Source organism: Astatotilapia calliptera, chromosome 18, assembly GCF_964374335.1.
Source record: "Astatotilapia calliptera chromosome 18, fAstCal68.1, whole genome shotgun sequence".
Taxonomy (NCBI): domain Eukaryota; kingdom Metazoa; phylum Chordata; class Actinopteri; order Cichliformes; family Cichlidae; genus Astatotilapia; species Astatotilapia calliptera.
In genome coordinates this window covers 35,524,062-35,546,498 of record NC_137439.1, presented here as the reverse complement: position 1 = coordinate 35,546,498, position 22,437 = coordinate 35,524,062, and the positions used below count along the sequence as shown (strand labels likewise).

The 22,437-nt window shown below is 42.4% G+C and overlaps 1 protein-coding gene across 1 annotated transcript; it reads left to right on the top strand.

Annotated features, from left to right (window-relative positions):
• cyp7a1 (cytochrome P450, family 7, subfamily A, polypeptide 1) lies at nt 1-5,297 on the top strand. The gene is made up of 8 exons (XM_026150369.2): nt 1-186; nt 810-1,050; nt 1,199-1,408; nt 1,602-1,796; nt 1,893-2,092; nt 4,400-4,530; nt 4,670-4,848; nt 4,947-5,297. The coding sequence occupies exons 1-8, from the start codon at nt 104-106 to the stop codon at nt 5,247-5,249; spliced, it is 1,542 nt and encodes a 513-aa protein (XP_026006154.1). The 5' UTR covers nt 1-103; the 3' UTR covers nt 5,250-5,297.
• The last annotated feature ends 17,140 nt before the right edge of the window (nt 5,298-22,437 follow it).

Here is a 22,437-nt window from a genome sequence, read left to right as displayed (position 1 = left end):
TGCTGTTCTCACACAACTGTCACTCTCAATAGCACACAAGCTGCTCACATATTCTGCAGGGACGGGTGGGCTCGACTGTGTGGATCTTTCTACCATCATCAGCATGATTATAAGCATTGCTCTGATTTGGGCAGTTGTTGTGGGATTTTGCTGCCTCCTCTGGCTTGCTGTGGGGATAAGACGCAGGTAAGACTTAAGAAAGAGCATGTAGGATGTAATGAAGGACATGAATCTTAATTTGGGCTTGAGTATATTACTTAACTTCTGCATATATTGAATTAAACACTGACAGGAATGTTAGGATTTTGATTAATTTTCAGCTTACAGCACATAAAAAGAAGAAACCTTTTTAATAGAAATGCACAAGAAGAATGATTATTATTTTCAAATACATGAGTAACACAGAGGTGACTGCTATGTAGCTATGTCAACAATCAGTCCTGAGTTGTAGGTTTGCAAAGTTTTGGAGTTGTTGTTGAGATGCAGCCAACATTTTGCTCTCTCTGATTCATTGTTTTATTTGAACATTTCAGTTTAAACTTACCTGTATTTGTAAAATAATGACTTCTTAATAATACTGAGATATTAATTTATTACTAAATTAGCTGAACTATATGAAATGCACAATATGTGCTGCTGCCAAAATCAGTCTAAAGACGTCAGTGCAGCCGAAGTCTTGAAGAAATCATTGACGCACATGCCAGACAAATGAAAGCGTTTTCATCCGGAAGTTACAGAATTCGATCCAGACAACTGAGATCCAACAAAGTGAGTTATCTCTGTGATCTCTTTCTTGTCATTGTCCTCAGGCAACCAGGTGAGCCAGCAGTTGAAAATGGTTTGATCCCCTACTTAGGTTGTGCTCTCCAGTTCGGGGCCAACCCACTTCAATTCCTCCGCAGCCGCCAGAAGAAGTACGGCCACATTTTCACCTGCAAAATTGCAGGCAGGTACATCCACTTCCTGTGCGACCCCTTCTCTTACCATTCAGTCATCAGGCAGGGAAGACACCTTGATTGGAGGAAGTTCCATTTTGCTACATCTGTCAAGGTAATTTTATGACGTGATTTGATCTTTTATTATAAAAGATATATTATATGAATACATCATATAGTCTGTTAGGACACTTTTCTTGATCCACTTTCTCATTGTATTGGTCGATCTTTCGATAGTCCTGAAGCTCTTCTTTCTTTACAAGGCGTTTGGTCATGACAGCTTTGATCCTCGCCATGGCCACACCACAGAGAACCTCCATCAGACGTTTCTGAAAACACTACAGGGGGAGGCTCTTCCCTCCCTTATTGAGACAATGATGGGGCACCTTCAGGATGTCATGCTGAAATCAGATACACTCAGCCCAAGCAAGGACCACTGGCAGGTGGACGGCATATTTGCCTTTTGCTATAAGGTCAGTAACTTGAATTTAGAGTGAAAGCATTGGCCCATGGAAGATACATTTCTCTTGAATAGTCATGATGTAGTAACTGCAAAGGTTCTACACCTATATTCTCTACTCAGGGTGGGACACAATTCATGCCACATATGTGAGTAAAAAACCCTTGAAATAGTCATTTATAAGTTTGTGCTCTGCTGTTCTTCAGGTGATGTTTGAATCTGGTTACCTAACTCTGTTTGGTAAAGAGCTTGGTGAAGACAAGTGTCAGGCTCGGCAGGCAGCCCAGAAAGCTTTGGTGCTCAATGCTTTGGAGAACTTCAAAGAATTTGACAAAATCTTCCCGGCACTTGTGGCCGGGCTGCCTATTCACGTGTTCAAAAGTGCCTACAGTGCCCGAGAGGTTAGTAGGCTGTCAGAGTCAAAGGCCTCTGAGCCATTTGTAACATTTTCATCCTCTAATATGTTTGAATGTTCTTTTTTTTACACTCTTATGTAGAACCTAGCTAAGACCATGCATGCTGAACACCTGTCCAAGAGAGAGAATGTGTCCGATTTAATCTCCATGAGGATGATCTTGAATGACTCCTTATCTACCTTCAATGACATCAGCAAAGCCAGGACCCATGTTGCTCTGCTCTGGGCCTCACAGGCTAACACCTTGCCTGCTACCTTCTGGAGTCTCTTTTATATGATCAGGTAAGCTGGTAATGGGCTGTCTCATGAAAAGCCATAAGGAATAGTAAATCAAATTGTGTGTCTAATCAGTCTCGTGAGTTTTACTCTGTGTACGAACATCACACGATCCATCCATCTTCATCCGCTTTATCCGAGGCCGGGTCGCGGGGGCAGCAGCCTAAGCAAAGCATCACACGATAACAAAAATAATTAGAAAAATACAGCAATAAATGGTACAGTAGTAGGACATTACCAGAAAGTTGATGCTGTTCATCTGGACATTGTTTTGCTGTGAAATTTCAATCAGTAATAGGGGCATTCAAAAGGTTATGTGTACGAAAAACCAGTGCATACAAATCAGTATCATAAATACACTATAACATAGAGGGACACCATCTCTACAGACACAGCAGCCAGGGAAGCAGAAAAACATCATATCAAAAAAGCCCTGACATGTATCAGTGGTCCCCTACATGTCACTGCTTCAATAATGAGGATGTATGCTGGTCTGAGCGTCAGTCAAGGACGTCATTCATGTGAAAAGAAAATGAGGAGGGGGCCTAATGGCACATCATTCCCCATCCTGCAACGCTCTGATTGTAGCCACTCCTCAGCTCTCTGTTAATAGTGCTCACCATGACTATCTGCACAGTATAGATTATGGATGGTTCTTGTAGAGAACCAGTTCCCAGTAGTCCAGTTCCTTGGAACTGTTCTACCTGCCCGTAGATCCTGCTTATTGGTTCTTGCAATCACGCTACAATTAGCTGATTTCAATTCATGTGTCAGAGGAGGAAAATAGCAGCACAGTCTGTCCTGATTCTCATCCCAACCGGTCGCAGCAGATGGCCCCGCCCCTCCCTGAGCCTGGTTCTGCTGGAGGTTTCTTCCTGTTAAAAGGGAGTTTTTCCTTCCCACTGTCGCCAAAGTGCTTGCTCAGAGAGGGTCATGACTGTTGGTTTTTTCTCTGGATGTATTATTGTAGGGTCGACCTTACAATATAAAGCACCTTATTGTTGTGATTTAACACAGTACAAATAAAATTTATTTGAACTGAAATTAGGATGGGGATTTAACTTGGTTTGTAGGACCAACAGGTTCACATTGTTAAATGGTAATTATGAGACAGAGTAACATGAAAGTACTTTCTCCTGTGAGTAATTAAGTAAAATACTGCATTACTTTTAAGAAATGCATTCAGTGTAAGATGTGTAATTATTACATTTATTACTTTTTTATTACTTTTATTTTTTTTTTCAACACCCGAACATTTGACCACACAGCATGTAATTAATTTGTACAAATGCAATGTTCTTGATATGCTTCTTAGCGGTGGTGGTGACTCTCAAAGGGGAGCCAATGAAAACCCAATAAGGATGATAAGAGAATCGATAAGGAACTGAATTGATAAGTGTTATTGACATTGAATCACTAAGTTCTTATCATGAAATTGACCTTTGACATGGTTAGTCAATGGGGAAACCTGCAGTCAGCTGAGACTGAAGACTTTTGAATGGCGAGATGAAATGTTTCCCACCAGATTTAGCTTTAACAGAATTAGCTTTCCTTACATTGATGACTGAGCATGCATCAAGACTTCGCAGTATTCTTGATACCTTATCACAAAGTCTTGTTGACCAATCACTGTGCAGTTTATATCCGAGAGCACAGCTCTTTTTTTTTTTACAGATCCTAAGTAGGGTACCTATGGTTAAGTTATGTCATATGTCACATTACATGCAATAAAAAACTAATTGTCCAGCACTGCATGGAGGTAAGTTGTTTCCGGCTATCTAAGGAAATACTTATTATAAAAAGTAATGCTGATGTACGTTGTAGTGTTACATTGATCGCTAACATGAACATGAATTTTTACCCTCTACACTCACAGGTACTATCATGGGCCATGCCTTTGCACAGGCTACATATTTTTGTTTGTTTTGGGCCAAAGACTCGATTAGATTGGAAATCTACATGTGCTGGACAATATGTGATGTGATACATCCCACATGACTAAATATTAAAAATTGAGCAGCTTTTCAAATATTTTTTTTCCATAAACACCTTTCTCAAACACAACAAATGTATTAATTTAAAATGCAGTACGCAGCCCAATACCAATAACTTCTGCTGAAGAAAACTAATTGTTATTACAATAAAAATAATATAGGACATAAGATAACATAAGATAAGATAACTCTTTATTGTCATTGCACAGTCATACATAGTACAGTAGTACAATGAAATTGGAAAAACTGTCCTACGTCTTTCACTAAGCACAGAATAGTGAAAGAAATACACACAGTAAGAGGTTGTACCTCTGCGCAGGAGTCCAGATGCTATGAAAGCCGCTCACAAGGAAGTGCAGAAAATCCTGGGAGACTCTGGTAAGACAGTTGACCCCAGCGACCCCTCACTGAACCTCACCAGGGACCAGCTGGACAACATGCCTGTTTTGGGTGAGATTACTTATTTTACCCAGTCATTAGATCACTAGAAGAAAAAGTGACATACCTAATATTGCTAAATTAAAAGACTAGCGTTCAGAATTTTAGCATGAACATATTCGCTTTATGTCTGTCTCCTTGATGTCTACAGACAGCATCATTAAAGAAGCCATGCGTCTTTCCAGTGCTTCTATGAATGTGCGTGTTGCCAAGGAAGACTTCCTCCTTCACCTTGATAACCAAGAAGCTTACCAAATAAGGAAAGATGATGTCATAGCCTTGTATCCGCCTTTGCTGCACTATGATCCTGAAATCTATGAGGATCCCTATGTAAGAGCCGGATGGGTTATAAATAAGAAAAGTCTCTTCACCAAGAAATTACTGCATTTTTTATTGTTCTTCATTTCTTTCTCCTCTTCACTCTGCAGGAGTATAAGTTTGACCGTTTTCTGGACAACAAGGGTCAGGAGAAAACCACTTTCTACCGCAGTGGGCGGCGGCTGCGTTACTTCTACATGCCCTTCGGCTCTGGGGTCACTAAATGCCCGGGCAGATTTTTCGCTGTGTATGAGATCAAACAGTTCTTGACTCTTGTTCTGTCTTACTTTGACATGGAACTTTTAGACCCTGGTATCAAAGCCCCGCCTCTTGACCAGTCCCGTGCTGGCCTGGGTATCCTTCAGCCTACGTATGATATAGACTTCAGGTACAAACTAAAATCCAGTCAATAGGTTCTGTTGTGTTTAGACAGAGAGATTAAAGCTCATATTGTAAATAGTGTATATATTATACAGTTTTAATGAAGATCCATAACTACATATGAATGTTTTTTCTGCTTTGCGTTGCTTCTGAAGAACATATGTTGCACACATGGGTGGAGCCCTTACTCTTAGGCTTCAGAGAATCTAGTTTATAGTTTGTTAAAAATGATAAGTAGTTCCAGTGGACAGACTGGAGACATATTTGAGAGACAAATACATTTGTAGTACTGACCATGGGCGGTTCATGTTTGATCCAGGTATGCATTTGATCCTGTTAACTGTTTGCCAAAGCAAATTTCTGAGCTTTTCTAAAATCCAAGCAGTCAGTTATAAAAGGAATTCACTATGCCATGACACTGACTTGTGATTATATACATGGTCTAAAGTATAGGGAGCATTAACATCATACACAGGACCTCAGTGTCTGTCAATAAGACAGTTCAGAAACCTTGTGCACACTGCTCAGATTCATTCTTTCTTTTCTTCTCAGATAAACGTAAACTCCTTCCAGGTAACCATTGTTATGACATATATATCATTTTTTTGTTAATATAAAAATGAAAGTTAGGTTATCAGTTTAAAAATTAGAGGCTCTTGGAAAGACAAAACAAAAAAACCAAAACAAATGAAACTTTGATTAAATAAAATTCTTTACTTATCACTGCAGTGTGTTACCATTAGCATTCATCAATGAAATCTTTTCCCTGCTGTATTTATATTCTAGTATATGTAAATCGTACATTGTGAGTTGAAGTTGCTGCGGGCAGCCTTTTTATCAGTGAACAAATTGCTGCAATCAGACTCATTTACTGTCCATCAGCCTTGGAATTTGCTCTCGCTGGCACTCTCATGCTGTCAGCCAGCGCTGACCTTTATGCTAGCATGCATCTACCTTTTTAGTATCATTATTACAAGCCATGCGGTTTAATAATGATAATTTTAATTGGTGCAGTGAACATCGGTAGACCTAGAATGTAGGGATGTGGTGTAAAGACCCATTGATACTTTGGTTAGTTAACTCAGAAAGATCAGTTTGCAGCTGCTTCTAAATATCAAATTTAGAAGCAGCTGCAAATACTTTTACGTGACATGAATTATAAGCTCCGTAGTTCATAACTGAGGATATATTCAGGATGTGAAGGAATGCTCATTTGCACAATGAAGGTGTCTGTGATTGCTCATTCAAAAACCATGTTTGGTTTGTAAACAGCACGCTTGGCTGTTTTATATTGTGAATAAAACACACTGTGAGCCACAGTCTAAGTGCTCGGGGAAAGAGGGTGAATCAGTATTTATGTCCATGCTGTATTTAAATGCATTTACCTCCAAACATGGTAGTAAATTGGAACAGATTACATTCCCTTTAAATTCTGAAGGTTTTTCATTGAACTGAGGGACAGTCCACATGTGTCTTTGTTAACTGACCTTCTGTGCAAACAGATAATAAATCAATAACATTGCACTCATCTGTGTGTGTTTGTTTTGATGTACCTTCTAGTTAAAGTCAATACAAATAAAAAAGAAAGACTTTTTCTTCCAATAAATTATATAAACAGGGTTATTTAACAGCTTTCCCACAGACACAAGATGTTGACACAAACCATATATCAGTAAATATTTATGTATATGGGTGAAAATCAGACTTTGCAGTTGTTAAATACAAAACAGTCAAAAAGCATCACAAAATGAAAGGAGGAAACAATGGAGATAATGGGATGTTATAAAGTGTTGAGTTTGAAGTCAGCCACACACCACTTTACTGTGTATTTGTGCTGTGATGAAGACTAACATTAAGCATTAGTGATCATAGTGCCATGAGGTGAAATTCCTTTCACTGTCATGTTGCTCAGGGACCACAACTGTTTCATGGCATCAACACACTGACAAGTGTTTGTATGTGAAATACAAAACTACATCATGAGGCTTTCCTGACCTCACTGCTGTCGTCTTTTTATCTTCTCATATGTTTTGGTGCTAAAGATGAGGTTTGTGGATTTTCCCATAATAAGGTCAATAATCATGCGTGGTATAATGAGCACATAGTGCACAACTGAGCTAACAAGAGATTAGCTGTCTGATTCTTCTTGTGTCACACTTTAACATACTTTTGCAAACGCAGACATCCCTCAGGGGCTTTTCCCCTCAATATGTTAAAGACTGTAAATATAATACTTGTATTGCATTTATACTGATACTAGAAAGAGTGCTGGCTTGTATGTTTGCCATTTGTATGAATTTTGCCTGATTAAGTCTGGAGACTGAAACTTAATGAATATATTTCCTTCATGTAAATGATAATGTCACAACATTTACCAGTGTGAGGCTATGAGAGCTTAACTGAAGCCAGTTTAAGTAACCTTTAATAACCCAGTACTCTGCAGTAACCTCTGGAGTCCAGGCAGAAGTAGGCGAGTACACAGCTGAAAGCAGAGTCATCCACTAATCTGAACCTGAAGTAAGACAGAGGTGGTGTGTTGTTGAGAATAACACAACAACTGAAACGTCAAGCCCAGCTGCTTCTCGTGTGTGTGAGTTATCTGTTAAAGTGTGGAGACAATAACATAATTATTCTCTGTTTGTCTGAAACCTGTTCCTGTTACACACACAATGGTGTTCTTGTGTAGCTTATCTGCGTAAGCAATTTAATTAAAAACTTGTACATAATGTCCTGTTTCATAATGTTGTTTCCCCCTTCGTGAATCACTACCTTATCGTGGTGGAAGGGACACACCTCTGGAAGGATCCAAGGGCCCCTGTCAGGGGATTTTGCCCCCTGCTAGGGTCTCCCATGGCAAATTGGTCCTGGGTGAGGAACCAGACAAAGAGCAATTCAAAGGACCCCCATGAGCAGAAGATCGAGGGAACAGTTCCTTCTGCCGGGGATAGCTTCCCTGAAGTGTGGCTGGCCTCTGCTTAGAGATAGGGTGAGGAGGCCTGGGAACACCTTGGTGTTCCCCCGGAAAGGCTGGAGGAGGTGGCCGAGGAGAGGGAAGTCTGGGCTTCTCACCTTCTGCATGTGTTTCATCCAAAGGACATTCTCGATTAATTCACCCGCCACTTCATCTGTCCATTTCCTGCTCATTGCGTCAGATGTTTAGTTACTCCTCAGCCTCCTTTATCAATAATGGTACTTGTGATAAATGTAGCCCATTTGCAGCTTGGCTTCGCACTCTTGAAAACCTGCAGCTAGCTACATCCCCGTAGGCAGTCCAGACGAAGGTAGAGTTGTCCCCATTAGCTCTCCACAGCAGATTGTCCCGAGCAGCTGGGGAAAGAGGGCGGCTGGGTGACGGTGAGGAGGAAGCATAGTCCTAAAGAGAAGCCCCAGATACACCACCAACCTGTTCATGTGTCTAACCGTTTTTCCCCACTCGGCGACACACCCGCCGGGGGTCAAACTCTGGTAATTGGTGATTCTGTTCTCAGACATGTGAAGCTAGAGACACCGGCAACCATAGTCAATTGTCTTCCAGGGGCCAGAGCAGGCGACATTGAGGGAAATGTAAAACTGCTGGCTGAGGGTTACTATAATTCACTGTAATGTACACTAATGACACCCAGTTACGCCAATCAGAGGTCACTAAAATCAATATCGAATCAGTGTGCAACTTTGCCAAAACAATGTGGGACTCTGTAGCTTTCTCTGGTCCCCTCCCCAATCAGACCAGCAGTGACATGTTTAGCCGCATGTTCTCCTTAAACTGCTGGTTGTCTGAGTGGTGTCCCAGAAACGATGTGGACTCCCCCTGCTTCCCTTAGGCAGTGTCATCAGAAGACATAGCATACATTTTCACTGCTATGTTGATGACACCCAGCTCTATCTGTCCACGAAGCCAGATAACACACACCAATTAGTTAAACTGCAGGAATGTCTTAAAGACATAAAGACCTTGATGGCCGCTAACTTTCTGCTTCTTAATTTCCAGTTTGGATTCAGGAGCCAGACACTCATATCCTTTATTAATCTCTGTCTCTCTTCCACAGCATGTCTTTATCCTGTCTTCCTTCTCTCAGTCCAACCAATCACAGCAGATGGCCCCGCCCCTCCCTGAGCCTGGTTCTGCTGGAGGGTTCTTCCTGTTAAAAGGGAGTTTTTCCTTCCCACTGTCGCCAAAGTGCTGCTCATAGGGGGTCATATGATTGTTGGGTTTTTCTCTGTATGTATCACTGTAGGGTCTACCTTACAATACTGGTGTTTTGATTTGGTGCTGTATAAATAACATTGAATTGAATTTGTGAACTCACCACTCGTACTAAAAAGCATATTCTACAAATCTCATTCATACTTTATTGCACTTTCTTGTAGGTGAAAAATGATTGTAATGCCAGTCCCTTTGAATGGAATGTGCTCTTTTAAGAGCCATACTTTCACGTGTTTTTTAATAATAGTCTTTAGAGACCATTCTCCAGATTGTCTAATTATCTATCTAAATATCTAAAAAGTGAGGAGGAAGGGAGCCAGGTGCTGTTGCAGGAGAAGACATGTACTATCATAATGACCCTAAATATGTTTCTGTCTCAGATATATAGTCATGCAATGGGGAATTTTACAGATTGGAAGAAATTAGTAACTTTCTTAATGAAAGATTTGGAAAATCTGTAAAGTGAGTGAGTATTTTCCAGTTTTAGCAAAACAAGTCAAAAGTATGCCGACTTCATGTATAACATGACATGCAGAGTTCTGTGGATATGGATCTGGCTGAAAAAACACACAACAAGTCTCAGACACTTATAGTTAAACAAGGAAAAGGTTAAAGAAATTAAAGACTGCATAATAACATTATAATTACACTCGTGCACTAGTCCATGCTGCACTTGGTGATCTTTCTTCTTTACTTTCTTTGTGGTTTGGTGGAAGAGCTGATTTTTTTGTCACATCTGACTGATTTTTCTGCTGTTTAAACCAGCGAGATTTTGTTTCTTCCAGAGCTTAATGTTGACATTATTTCTACCACAGAAATAGTGACAGGAAAGGTCAATGGTGAAGAAGGCGTGTGGGTTAGTGCCAGTGTGGGGGAAGTGTGAAAGGGATATGTACTTTTTGTCAACAGTAGACTATGCAGGAGCTTCCTGCTGCTGCTGATGGTCAGCAAGGTTGCTGGATTGAATGGGCTCCCTGCAGACTTTTGTAAACATGTCTGGAAGTGTTTGGGAGCTGACCTTTAGGAGGTGCAGCGGTATTTCTTCCACCTAAAAAAGGAGACTGACCCTGCTTAAGATCTGAGACCAGTGGCTCTGCTATGTACAGATTACAAACTACTTTCAAAGTATTTGCCAATAGGCTGAAACATTTCCTGGAGTTGATCATTCACAGAGATCGGTCCTATTGTGAACTGGACAGATTATGGGCAGCCTATTTCTGATAAAAGCCGGGCTGATATTTGTAAATTATACACCTTGGATGTTGGAATTATTTTTAGATCAGGAGAAACAGTTTGATAGGATTGACAGAGCATTTATGGTTTTGACTTTAAGGCTTGGTTTGGAGGCATTAGACAAGGATGTCCTATCAGAATCAGAATGTCAGGGTTCCGGGGCGCGCTCGTGTACACTGATGGAGTAGGACGTACTCTTCTCAGCTCCGCACTTTTCTTCTTATTTTCCAACAATTAACCCGACACCCTGCTTCTTTACTTAACTAGTCAACAGCACTACTGGTCTGCATCAATTACAATAAAGACTGGACGACATGCCGCCTAAAAACACACTGCCAGAAAGCTGTAGCTGAAAACTCTGCGAGCATCGACACCATATTAGCAGCTATAGCTAGCTTAAAAACTTCTATGGAGAGCCGCCTTGACACAATTGAGTCAACTTTGTCTAACCTCCAGGCAGATATCTGGTCATCCGAACAGCGACTCGATGTCGCTTACTACAATGGACGGCCATGTTTGTATGCTTGAAGCTACATGCAAAGAACTAATGGCGGCCACCGTTAACCTGCGTGACAAGCTAGGCCAGATAGAGGCGCACTCGCGTCGGGTCAACATCAGGATTGTTAGAGTGAAGGAAGGTGCTGAGGGCGGAAAGCCAGCGGACTTTCTTTCATCTCTGCTGCTGGATGTGTTGGGGAAAGACAACTTTATTAAGCCGATAAACGTGGAGAGGGCACACCGCACCCTTAGACCAAAACCAACGGCTGCCCAGCGACCGAGGGCTATCATAGCCAAGTTACATCATGAGAAAGACGTGTGGCACGTCCTGCGTCTGGCACGCCAACGTGCACCGTTGAGCTGTGATGGAGAGAGACTGTCCATCTTTCCCGCTGTGGAGGTCTTTGCGCAGTGGATGGCTTTCAATGTGGTCAGGAAAAAGCTTAGCGCCTCCGGAGCGACGTGCAGTCTGCGCTACCCGGCCCAGCTTCGGGTAGTTCACAACAACATCACTAACATGTTCAAGTCTCCTGCTGAAGCTGAATGGTTTGCGGACTCACTGTAATCATGACCTGGTAATATATTTGTTCATGTTGTTGATGCGGCTGTATTGCTGAACATTCTCACTCTTCTCTTCCTACAGTGAGAGTCATGATTCGTTCGATCATCTTTTAAATGCTTCTGTGGTGATAGTTTTCTATCATTTTTTTTTAAAGTTGTTGCTACTACGTCTTGAAACTTTTCTCTATCGTGAAGTTTTGAGAACGTTTATATTATAATTTTGGACATATATAAGTTATTTCCATATATAAGTGTTTCCAAGATGGCGGCGCGTGCACACGCAGCGGCTTCTCTCTCTCCCAAACAAACTACTTTTTCGTGTTTTTCGTCCTGCAAGTTGCAGTGTTTTTGTAAGACTTTGTCGCGTCTATCTGTGTGCAAGCGAGGATATGCCCGAACACTTCTTCTCGACATCGGCAGAAACAAACTTTTTAAGTTAAACTCTGTGGACACCGAGAAGCTGAAAGATCTGGGTCTGCTCCGAAGGCCTACTAAATCACCGACCCCCACTCCCGCACTTCGCCCACAATGGATGCGCCTCAAGCGGTGTGAGAGGAAGCAGAAGAGGGGTAAGCGCGGTGGCATCCGAGCTAGGCTAGCGGCTAGTCCACACAAACCCGCCATCCCCTCTATCGTTCTGGCCAACGTACGCTCGCTAGAAAATAAACTGGACGACATCCGACTGCTACGTTCATCTCAAAGGAACGTAAAGGACTGCTGTGCTTTTGTGTTCACGGAAACATGGCTCAGCGACAGTGTCCCGGACCGCGCCATTCAGCTCGACCAGCTAACATGCTACCGTGCTGACAGAGTCATCGTCGCGGGAGGTAAGACCCGCGGGGGAGGACTTTGTGTTTACATCAATGATGCCTGGTGTCGCGATGCTGCTGCGGTCTGCAAACACTGCTCACCAGTGCTGGAGTTAATGGTCATTAAGTGCCGGCCATTCTATCTACCGAGGGAATATACAGCCATACTCCTGTGCGCTGTGTACATCCCTCCCTCCTCCAATGTCAACAACAGGAATGAGGCACTGAATGAACTGTACCAGCACATCAGTGAGCAGCAGACAGCCCATCCTGATGCTTTTCTCATCCTGGCTGGGGATTTCAATCATGCAGACTTAAAGTGCGTGTTTCCAAAAATACAACAACACATTGACTTTCCAACAAGGGGAAATAACACACTGGACTTTGTTTACACCACCGAGAGAGGAGCTTACAAAGCTTTTCCCCTCCCCCACCTCGGCGCCTCAGACCATATCACTGTCATGCTAATGCCTGCCTACAGACCGCTCGTAAAATGTCTCAATACTACTACCTGGAGCTCTGTATATACAGCTAATGATTACATTTTTACTTTTTTCTTTACAAATTACAACTGTAATACATTCTAGTACATTATCAATCACCATCGTCATCTTTTCCACCACATTAAATTTCAAGGATTTGTCCACATACAAGGCCACTCCTCCTCCTCCTTTGTTTCGCCTAGTTATAAATGTGAATTCATAACCCTCCAGTTCAAAGTCTGTTCCTTTTTCCATATTGATCCAAGTTTCTGTGTGTTTTTAAGGTATTGATGTGTGTGGATGGCTGGGAATGTGTGTGGTGTAAATGGCATCACACTGATCTAAGAAAGGCTGAGGCCTGATCACCCTCATGCTCTTTCTGAACCTATCTGGTAGGTGGCTTATACAGCTGATACTAGAGCTTATAGCTCGGAGGTTTAAACCCGTGCCCAGGAGCCATAAATTCTGTAGATTTGTCCCTGTGTTCCAATTAGATTGTTCACCTGACTGTTCTGGATTTTGGTGAAATCTAGGAGGGGTGGATGTAACGGGTGTATTAAAAAAGAACTTATATTTCACCAAAGATCCATCCTGCAGTGTTATCTCGCTTTGTCAGTATTGGTTATGTATATGTGTTTATTTATATATGTTTATTTTCTGTATTTATATTTTGGGAGCTTTTATTTTGTTTGTGTGACCTTTGACTTCCCACGAAGTCACTTCCTGTAGCTGCGCGCTATTTTCCTCAGTCGCCTAGAGGCCCCGCTGAGGAGAGGTGTTCATGCAGAAGTCCAGTAAAGTGAAGTTGCTGTACTGTTTTGTTTTTATTTTAAACAGTTCTGGGAGAATAAATCCACCCGGCTGGCAAAGTGAGAGCTGACTCCTCTGGTCATTCGCACAACACAACGCAGAGAACTAACGGCAATAAGAGTTTAAGGCCAGACCGGCTACACTAAGACATGGAAACATCAACAGAGGAACCAAAGTTAAACAGGAAACATAAAACAGAGAAGCGGGCTTGACAGGAAACAGCTGACAGGGGAGACAGAGACAGAAACCAAAAGACTAAGAACTCCAAATAACACTGAAACAAAAAAACTAGAGATTCAAATTAAGACAAAAAAGACTATTAATAATAAACAACACAAAACACTTGGTCACAGACCCAGGACCGTGTCAATCTTAGGCTGGAGACGGGCTTTTTAAAAACTGTCTTAAGTGAAGTGACACAGAGACGTAGAGGTGAGGGATCTCTGTTTGTCGGAACTGACTTTAATTGCACTGAAAATCCCTCTTTGGACAGAAATAATCCAGGACCACATGTTTCCTTCCTTCCTTCAGAAATAGTTTAAGCACCCTTACAGAAACTTTCACAGTAGAAATGCACAGTATACATGGAGTCATATCAAAAAGTCAGTGATTGATCCCTGGAAAGGCTTGAAAGGTTTTACAGTTTTAAACACTATGTTAAGGTTTTTAAGTTGGAGACGTGTGAATTATCCCTGCAGAGATTACGTCTACATTGCTCTAGAGTCCAGTGACAGCACGCTTTAAATAACTGAATCCAACACTTTGCAGTGATCTAAGGTTTAGATGGGGCTACCTGGCCATGACAACTCATTTCTGTGTACTGGACAGATGAATGAAGGGAAACGTGAATGAAAGTCACTGGGTTACAGAGCACGACTACAGACCAATCTGCAGTCCAATGACTCTGCAGGAAGTTGGTGACGTATCCGTTGATTCCGCTCTGTGATTTTACATGGCCTACCACTTTGTGGCTAAGTTGCTTTGGTCCTAATCACTTCCACATTTGTGGGACAGGTGGCATCTTATCATGATACTGCACTGAAAATCTCAGAGTTCCTGTGAGACCCACTCTTTTATATTCTTGTAAATTTTCACTTTATAGTGTATGTCCACTAGGGTGGAGACTTCTGTGGTTTGTGGTCACAGCACCTAGTCCTCCTGGGGGACCACTTTGGACTTTACCTTTCACAGCTGATCTGGTTCCTTCAGCCCATGCTACTGTTCTGTTGTTTAGTGTTACTTTCTGATCCACTGGTATTGCCACATCTATCTGCTGTCTTCTGTTCCCTCTCAGCCACTGCTACGTTGGGTTGGTTGTCCAGCAGCTGCTTTTCTGTCTTGAATGCAGATTGTAACTCAAATAGATTGCCTATTGTGAGGCGCTAAAACAGAAAAGCATTGTACATTGGCTAAGCTAGTGAGCCTCTATGTTTCTATAATGTGTTGTTCTTTTAGAGTGTGCTGTGTTTGAGCCACCAATAATAAGCCAGCCAGTCTGACCAGTGTATATCCTGTTTTTATCCAGCTACAATGCAAAATTGTGGAATCATTTTGCATTGTGTGCATTGTGTAATTTTGCATTGTTGAGTTTTTGGACCAGTTACAAAAAGTATAACAAGCTCAGTTCTTCTCTCTTGTCTTGATACTTTTTCTTATAATGAGCTGTGGAGGCGAAGGAGGTGCATTCCAGAACAGATTCATTTAAAATGTGAAACGACACCATTAAACAAGCATTTGCTCCCACTAATTCGATGTATCCAGAACTTTACTGTGTATTTGTGTTGTGATGAAGACTAACATTAAGCATTAGTGATCATAGTGCCATGAGGTGAAATTCCTTTCACTGTCATGTTGCTCAGGGACCACAACTGTTTCATGGCATCAACACACTGACAAGTGTTTGTATGTGAAATACAAAACTACATCATGAGGCTTTCCTGACCTCACTGGTGTACTTTTTAAAATCTTCTCATATGTTTTGGTGCTAAAGATGAGGTTTGTGGATTTTCCCAAAATAACATCAATAATCATGCGTGGTATAATGAGCACATAGTGCACAATCGTGTTGGTGAGGTGAGAAGTATTTATATATGAGTATGAATATTTTTCCTTCATGTAAATGATAATGTCACAACATTTACCAGTGTGAGGCTATGAGAGCTTAACTGAAGCCAGTTTAAGTAACCTTTAATAACCCAGTACTCTGCAGTAACCTCTGGAGTCCAGGCAGAAGTAGGCGAGTACACAGCTGAAAGCAGAGTCATCCACTAATCTGAATCTGAAGTAAGACAGAGGTGGTGTGTTGTTGGGTTTTTTTTTTGCCTGTCCCGTTTGTTTCTTTAACCATCAGAATTATTGTCTGAAAGATGCCCAACGGATTTACCTTACCAAGTGGATCATCACTGCCTTGCTGTATTGGTCCGTTTGGTTGAACTTTGTTATTATTATATTTTTATTTTATTTTATTTTCAGTTATTACAGATGGGACAGACATGACTGGGGGATAGGAAAGGGAGAAAGAAAAGAAAGAAAGAGAGGGAAAGAAAAACAGAGGGACAGTGAGAGAGGGAGCTTCTAAAAAAGAAGAAAAAAATCTCCTGGATCACCTGTTGAGAGAAGGAAAAAAAAGAGTAAACAAGCATAAAAGAGCAACATAATAAACACAACACCATCACATTAATCTAACTAAGTGTAAATAACAGTATTATACAGTATTATTGTGCAGCACGCAGGACCAACAGCGCACAGTGTGCTTTGAGGTAGCAGCCAAGAAAGGTGTAGTCTGTGCCTGTGAACACCCGTGTGTACACCCGGACCAGCGCGCTTGTATTCAAAAGGGTTCCCCATGTAATGGTCAGTTAGAGGGTGTAGAGAGCCATAGGAGGACCACCGGAGGGGCATCTGTGCCACCCTCCTGGGAAGACGAGGGGTCACCCATCAGCCACAGAGCAGAAGCCAGAGGGGGCTCTGCCGGCAGCCAGCTGTGAAAGAGTGGACGGAGTCCCAGGCCCCAAGGCCTGGGCCCCCGACCCCCACCACCCAGAAGGGCCCCGACTGAGCCAAAGATGCCAGGCCCTGCTAAGCAGCCACCAGGAGTGAGTCGGTACATACCTGAGCGCCCAGCCCTGTACACTGACAACCACCAACCCACCGACGTCTGAGGGCATCAGCCAACAGCAGGGAGTGTGGTGGGTGGAGATAGGCCTCCACACCTGGGGGGGCTGAGATGTTCCCAGAGAGGTGGAGTCTAAGACCCGACCTGACATATAGACACAGACGAACAGGCGCACGCAGACACGAACGTGCATTCCCAACCTGCACACATATACAAACACTCACCCAACATGGAGACACACACAAACAGACACTGTACACACACTCACACTGCCCAAACATCCTCTATACCCCAGGTCCAGGTACCCTCGCCCCCAGAGGGGGAATCCGCCCCCAGAACCAGGAGATGTTACCCTTCCCCCGGGGTGGAGACAGGCAGACCCTGGTCCCGCAGTAGCAGGGAGGCCCAGCATCCCAGACCGGACGGCCAACTCCTCCTCCGCGCCCTCCGCCCCAATGGCGAACAGAGAACGGGGGTTTGTGACCACCCCATACCTCCCTCTGCCCGCTCATATGTGGTGTTGCTGCATGTTGTTCTAAAGTGCACTTAAAACACAGGAGGGCATGGTGCTGCTGCCAGAGAACAGCAGGTGTCAGCACGGCCCCTCCCGAGAACCTCAATGTCCACATGCATTTAAAATTGAGAGGTGGGCACCGGCCACAGAGGTGAGGTTGGATACACAGACCGTCCTGTGGGCGCCGTGTAACGTGCCCACCCCCAAGGCCCTACATGTATGTGTTATGAGAGTGTGAGTAATGTGATACTTGAATTGCATTTATACTGATACTAGAAAGAGTGCTGGCTTGTATGTTTGCCATTTGTATGAATTTTGCCTGATTAAGTCTGGAGACTGAAACTTAATGAATATTTTTCCTTCATGTAAATGATAATGTCACAACATTTACCAGTGTGAGGCTATGAGAGCTTAACTGAAGCCAGTTTAAGTAACCTTTAATAACCCAGTACTCTGCAGTAACCTCTGGAGTCCAGGCAGAAGTAGGCGAGTACACAGCTGAAAGCAGAGTCATCCACTAATCTGAACCTGAAGTAAGACAGAGGTGGTGTGTTGTTGAGAATAACACAACAACTGAAACGTCAAGCCCAGCTGCTTCTCGTGTGTGTGAGTTATCTGTGTGGAGAATACAACATAATTATTGTCTGGTGAACTCATGAAGTTGCTTAAGAGCAACTTCTATAAATCTCGTTCTTTACTTTACCTTAAACTTTCACTGTTGGTCTAAAGTTAGGGTCATTTTTATTTTGTTTCCAGTGTAGCAGTAATGGAGAAACTTCAGTATACCTCAAGAAAGTAATTGTAATCCAGTCCCTTTGAATGTGCTCTTTTAAAGAGCTGTACATTGATGTGTTTTTAAAATAGTCTCTTGCAGCCGTTCTTCAGACAGTCGAAGTATCTGACATTTGCTTCTTTTTCACCCATTTTCAGCCCAGTCCTTGTACCTTGTAAAATCTAACTACAACTACAGTGCAGTCAGAGGTTTGCCTGTCCCATTTGGTTCTTTAGCCATCAGATCTGTTGTCTGAAGACCAACAAGGAGACCCAATGGATTTACTTTGCCAAATGGATCATCACAGCTTTGCCGTATTGGTCCATTTAATAATAATGGATTGGATTTATATAGTGCTTTTCAAGGCACCCAAAGCGCTTTACAATGCCACTATTCATTCACTCTCACATTCACACACTGGTGGAGGCAGCTACAGTTGTAGCCACAGCTGCCCTGGGGCAGACTGACAGAAGCGAGGCTGCCATATCGTGCCATCGGCCCCTCTGGCCAACACCAGTAGGCGGTAGGTGAAGTGTCTTGCCCAAGGACACAACGACCAGGACAGAGAGTACGGGGATCGAACCGGCGACCTTCCGGTTACAGATGCGCTTCCCAACCCCCCTGAGCCATGGTCGCCTTTGTTGTTATTTTTATTTTATTTTATTTTATTTTCAGTTGTTACAGACGGGACAGACATGACTGAGGGATAGGAAAGGGAGAAAGAAAGATGAAGGGAAAGAAAAACAGAAGGGGAGAGGGACAGTGAGAGAGGAAACTTAAAAAGAGAAAGAAGAAGAAAAATCTCCTGGATCAGCTGTTGAGAGAAAAAAGAGAAAACAAGCAAAAAACAGAGCAACATACTAAACACAACAGCATCACGTTAATCTAGCTAAGTGTAAACAGCAGTAAATACTGAATGTTGTTGTGCAGCAAGCAGGACCGACAGCGCACAATGTGCTTGGAAATAGCAGCCAAGAAAGGTGTAGTTTGTGTCTATGGACAGTGAACACCTGTGTGCACACCTGTGTGGATCAGCGCGCTTGTATTCAAAAGGTTTCCTCATGTAACGGTCTGTTAGAGGATGTAGAGAGGCATAGCCCCGCCCCCAGGGCATGAAGCAGGCATGGAGGAGATCCAGACCCCAGACATCCAGAGGCCCCAGAGTGCGAGAGCCCAAGGAGGACCACCGGAGGGGAAAAAAGAAGAATTAAAGGAATTGGTTACCTTGGTTTGAATTTATTTTGGATTTTCTCAGAACCACATACATGCAGACTCAGATATATCCATCCCAACTAATTTGTGGATACATATCTCTTAGCAACTTGCACCTCGACTAACTGCTTTTGGCAGCCATCAACTACCTGGCTGGATATTTAACAACTCTTCTTGGTAAAATTGGTATAATTCATTTAACCTCCTAGGACCTGGCGTCCACATATGTGGACATCACATTTTGGGTTATTTAGACCAAAATACTAAATTTTGCTCAACAAGGGCCTGATATCCACTTACGAGGACATTATCCTGCTACTGTTCTATTGAAATTTTAAACGAATATACTCATATGTGGCTCTCATTTTTCTTAGAAACAAAAATCAGGTAAAAAAAATAATCTGGTAATTCTTCGTTTTTACATTCATCAGGTCCCAATCAGCCCAAATATCAAAGAGAAATTTAAAAATGCATGCCGTGGAAGAGTTCGAGTCTTAGGAGGTTAAATTGGTTGATTTACAAATTAAGGTTGGGGACTGAAGCCTGTTTACCTGCTTTATCTATTCCAAACCCAGTCGTCAGTGTGATTCCTGTTGGAACACCCAGGTATGTCCAGGTTTTATCAAAAGAATAAATTACCTGAAAATAATCAAATAACACTGAAACTCAAAAAAAATAAACAATGTCAAATCATCAAAAAGTAAATTGTAATGAGGAACCCAATGAAACTAAACTAAAAACAAAACCCTAACAATGAAAGCTAATTGTGAAATAAAAACGAATTAGACAATACAAATCTATCATAACTATGATATCATAACTCAGTGCTAGCAATATAATTATTTAAAAGCTAGGAACTTGGGAAAAATACCATGAAACATATTCATACCTGAGTCATACTCGTGCTTCACTCTCCTTAGTATATAAGCACGCTCCCCACGCTGCCATAGACCTACTAATACTGAGATCCATGATACTTTCAATGACCACATTAATGTCACAATGCAGCTTCATACCAGCTTACTCTCACCTCCATGTTTATTCCTTGGTCAGGTCCGTGCTGGAACCACTCAGCTGTGCAGAATGATGCTGGCCACCCCACTGCACCAGTGTTTCAGCTCTGATGGTCTTGTTGCATCTCATCTCATCGAATCCTTTTTATTATCTGAACTTCTGTTCAGGCAGCTCCAGGTTGAGGTTGAGAGTCCTTGGGCTTAGTGACAGTTAACTATTTCAATAAACAAATAACACAAATATTTTTTACTTTTTCAAATGATTAATAGCTCGAACTTATGAGTATTAATTAGTGCACCTTATTACACAGGTTCGAAGGAATCTAATCTTACAACAAAATGCCAGATGCACAAAGATGCCCCTGAGACAATCCAGCAAATAACAGCAGGGTGCAAGATGCTAGCAGGCAGGACATGGAACACCATAACCAAGTAGCCAACACAGTATACAGGAACATCTGTGCTGAGTATGGCCTTGAAGTCCTGAGGTCAAACAGGACACGTGGGACTTCTAGATCCAGAAAGACAAACTAGTGATGGCTGGCCAACCAGACATAGTAGTGATGCACAAGCAGAGGAAGATGGCTCTTGTGATAACAAATAAATGGACTGATTCTTATATAGCGCTTCTCTACTCTCCCAGAGTAAAGCGCTGTATACAACTTGCCTCCTTCACCCACTCATACAAGCACTTCCTTCTATACTTAAGTCTTAAATCTAAGTATTCACACACATCACAGAGCATGCCAAGATACTTGGCATGCAGACTGGGGAAGCCAAGGATTGAACCCCCAACCTTCCTTCAGTCAGAGACTGATCTGCTCTACCACCAGAGCCACAGCCACTCCAAGCTTACAGCACCTGGTATTCCGAGGAGGTCTCCCATCCCATCTATCTAAGTACTAACCAAGCCCCAACCCTGCTTAGCTTCTGCGATCAGACGATCTCGGGCGTGCTAAGGGTGGTGTGGCCGTAAGCCAAGCCAAGTGACAGCAACATCAGGAAAAAGGGCTGAAAGGGGAGCTTGTATTCATTGTGGTAGTGAGCGAGCAAAAAAGTGGATTTGTTGCTGACTACCAACTTCTCGGCTTTACATGCATTATCTCCTCCTGCCGGCACTACAACTTCTGCATGCAGAATTTCTGCAATTTCTGCAGGCGTGTTCATTTCACGCTTTGGAGAGGCAACGCGTGAAATGAACACACTGAACTGGCATGTCTATTACACACTGTGCCGTGATATCAGGTTGTATTAGTACAATTATGTCACCTACATGTGACTCACACATGCTGGAATGTGCATTACTTCAGCAAAGGCATTTAGATAATTGCTATCTTGGAAAAGGATGAAGTGTGAGATTACAAACAAGTTCTGGTTCATGACTGTGACAGTCTTACTGAGGTGGGAGGAGTTCATGTGCAAAACAACAACAGGCTGACATCTTCAGTATTGTCTCCTGGACGTGTATGTTAGATAGATGGACGTGCAGTTCTCAGACACGTAACACTTTGAATAAGTCAAACCCTCTGGGATCGAGAAGTTCCAGTAAGCTTTCATTAGAGGATCACATTTTAAGTGACTGCACATTTAAGATTTTAGCATAATGAGTCATAAGATCTGAGAAGATTCCAAGATTTCGCATTAAAATTCATAGTAAATACAAAATACCAAGGTGGGATTTTGTAGTCTATCATACTGACACAAGAATCAGATAAAGTGAATATAATATCAGATATTTAGATTGAACTGAATAAAGACAAAAACACAGCTTTTTTGATATTTGCATAGGCAGTAAAACCAGATTATGACAGAAAATGTAGCAAACTGAAAGCTAAATGTGAGCCTTGTCGGTGTGGTGCCTTTCAGGACACATGGATTTGTGATGAGTGCCGTCTGGTTCAGTCCTAACTGAAAATCAGTTTTTTACTTTTCTCAATCACACATTGGATACTGCTGCTTCCAATGCACTTCTATTACAGGATTTCAACTGTGAGGAA

What these genes read in the sequence shown, in the direction of transcription:
- cyp7a1 (XM_026150369.2), top strand. Translation starts at nt 104, where the DNA reads ATGATTATAAGCATTGCTCTGATTTGGGCAGTTGTTGTGGGATTTTGC. An exon ending in AGTCTCTTTTATATGATCAG is followed by an intron (nt 2,093 to 4,399) that starts GTAAGCTGGTAA and finishes ACCTCTGCGCAG; the next exon opens with GAGTCCAGATGCTATGAAAG. An exon ending in GGACAACATGCCTGTTTTGG is followed by an intron (nt 4,531 to 4,669) that starts GTGAGATTACTT and finishes TGATGTCTACAG; the next exon opens with ACAGCATCATTAAAGAAGCC.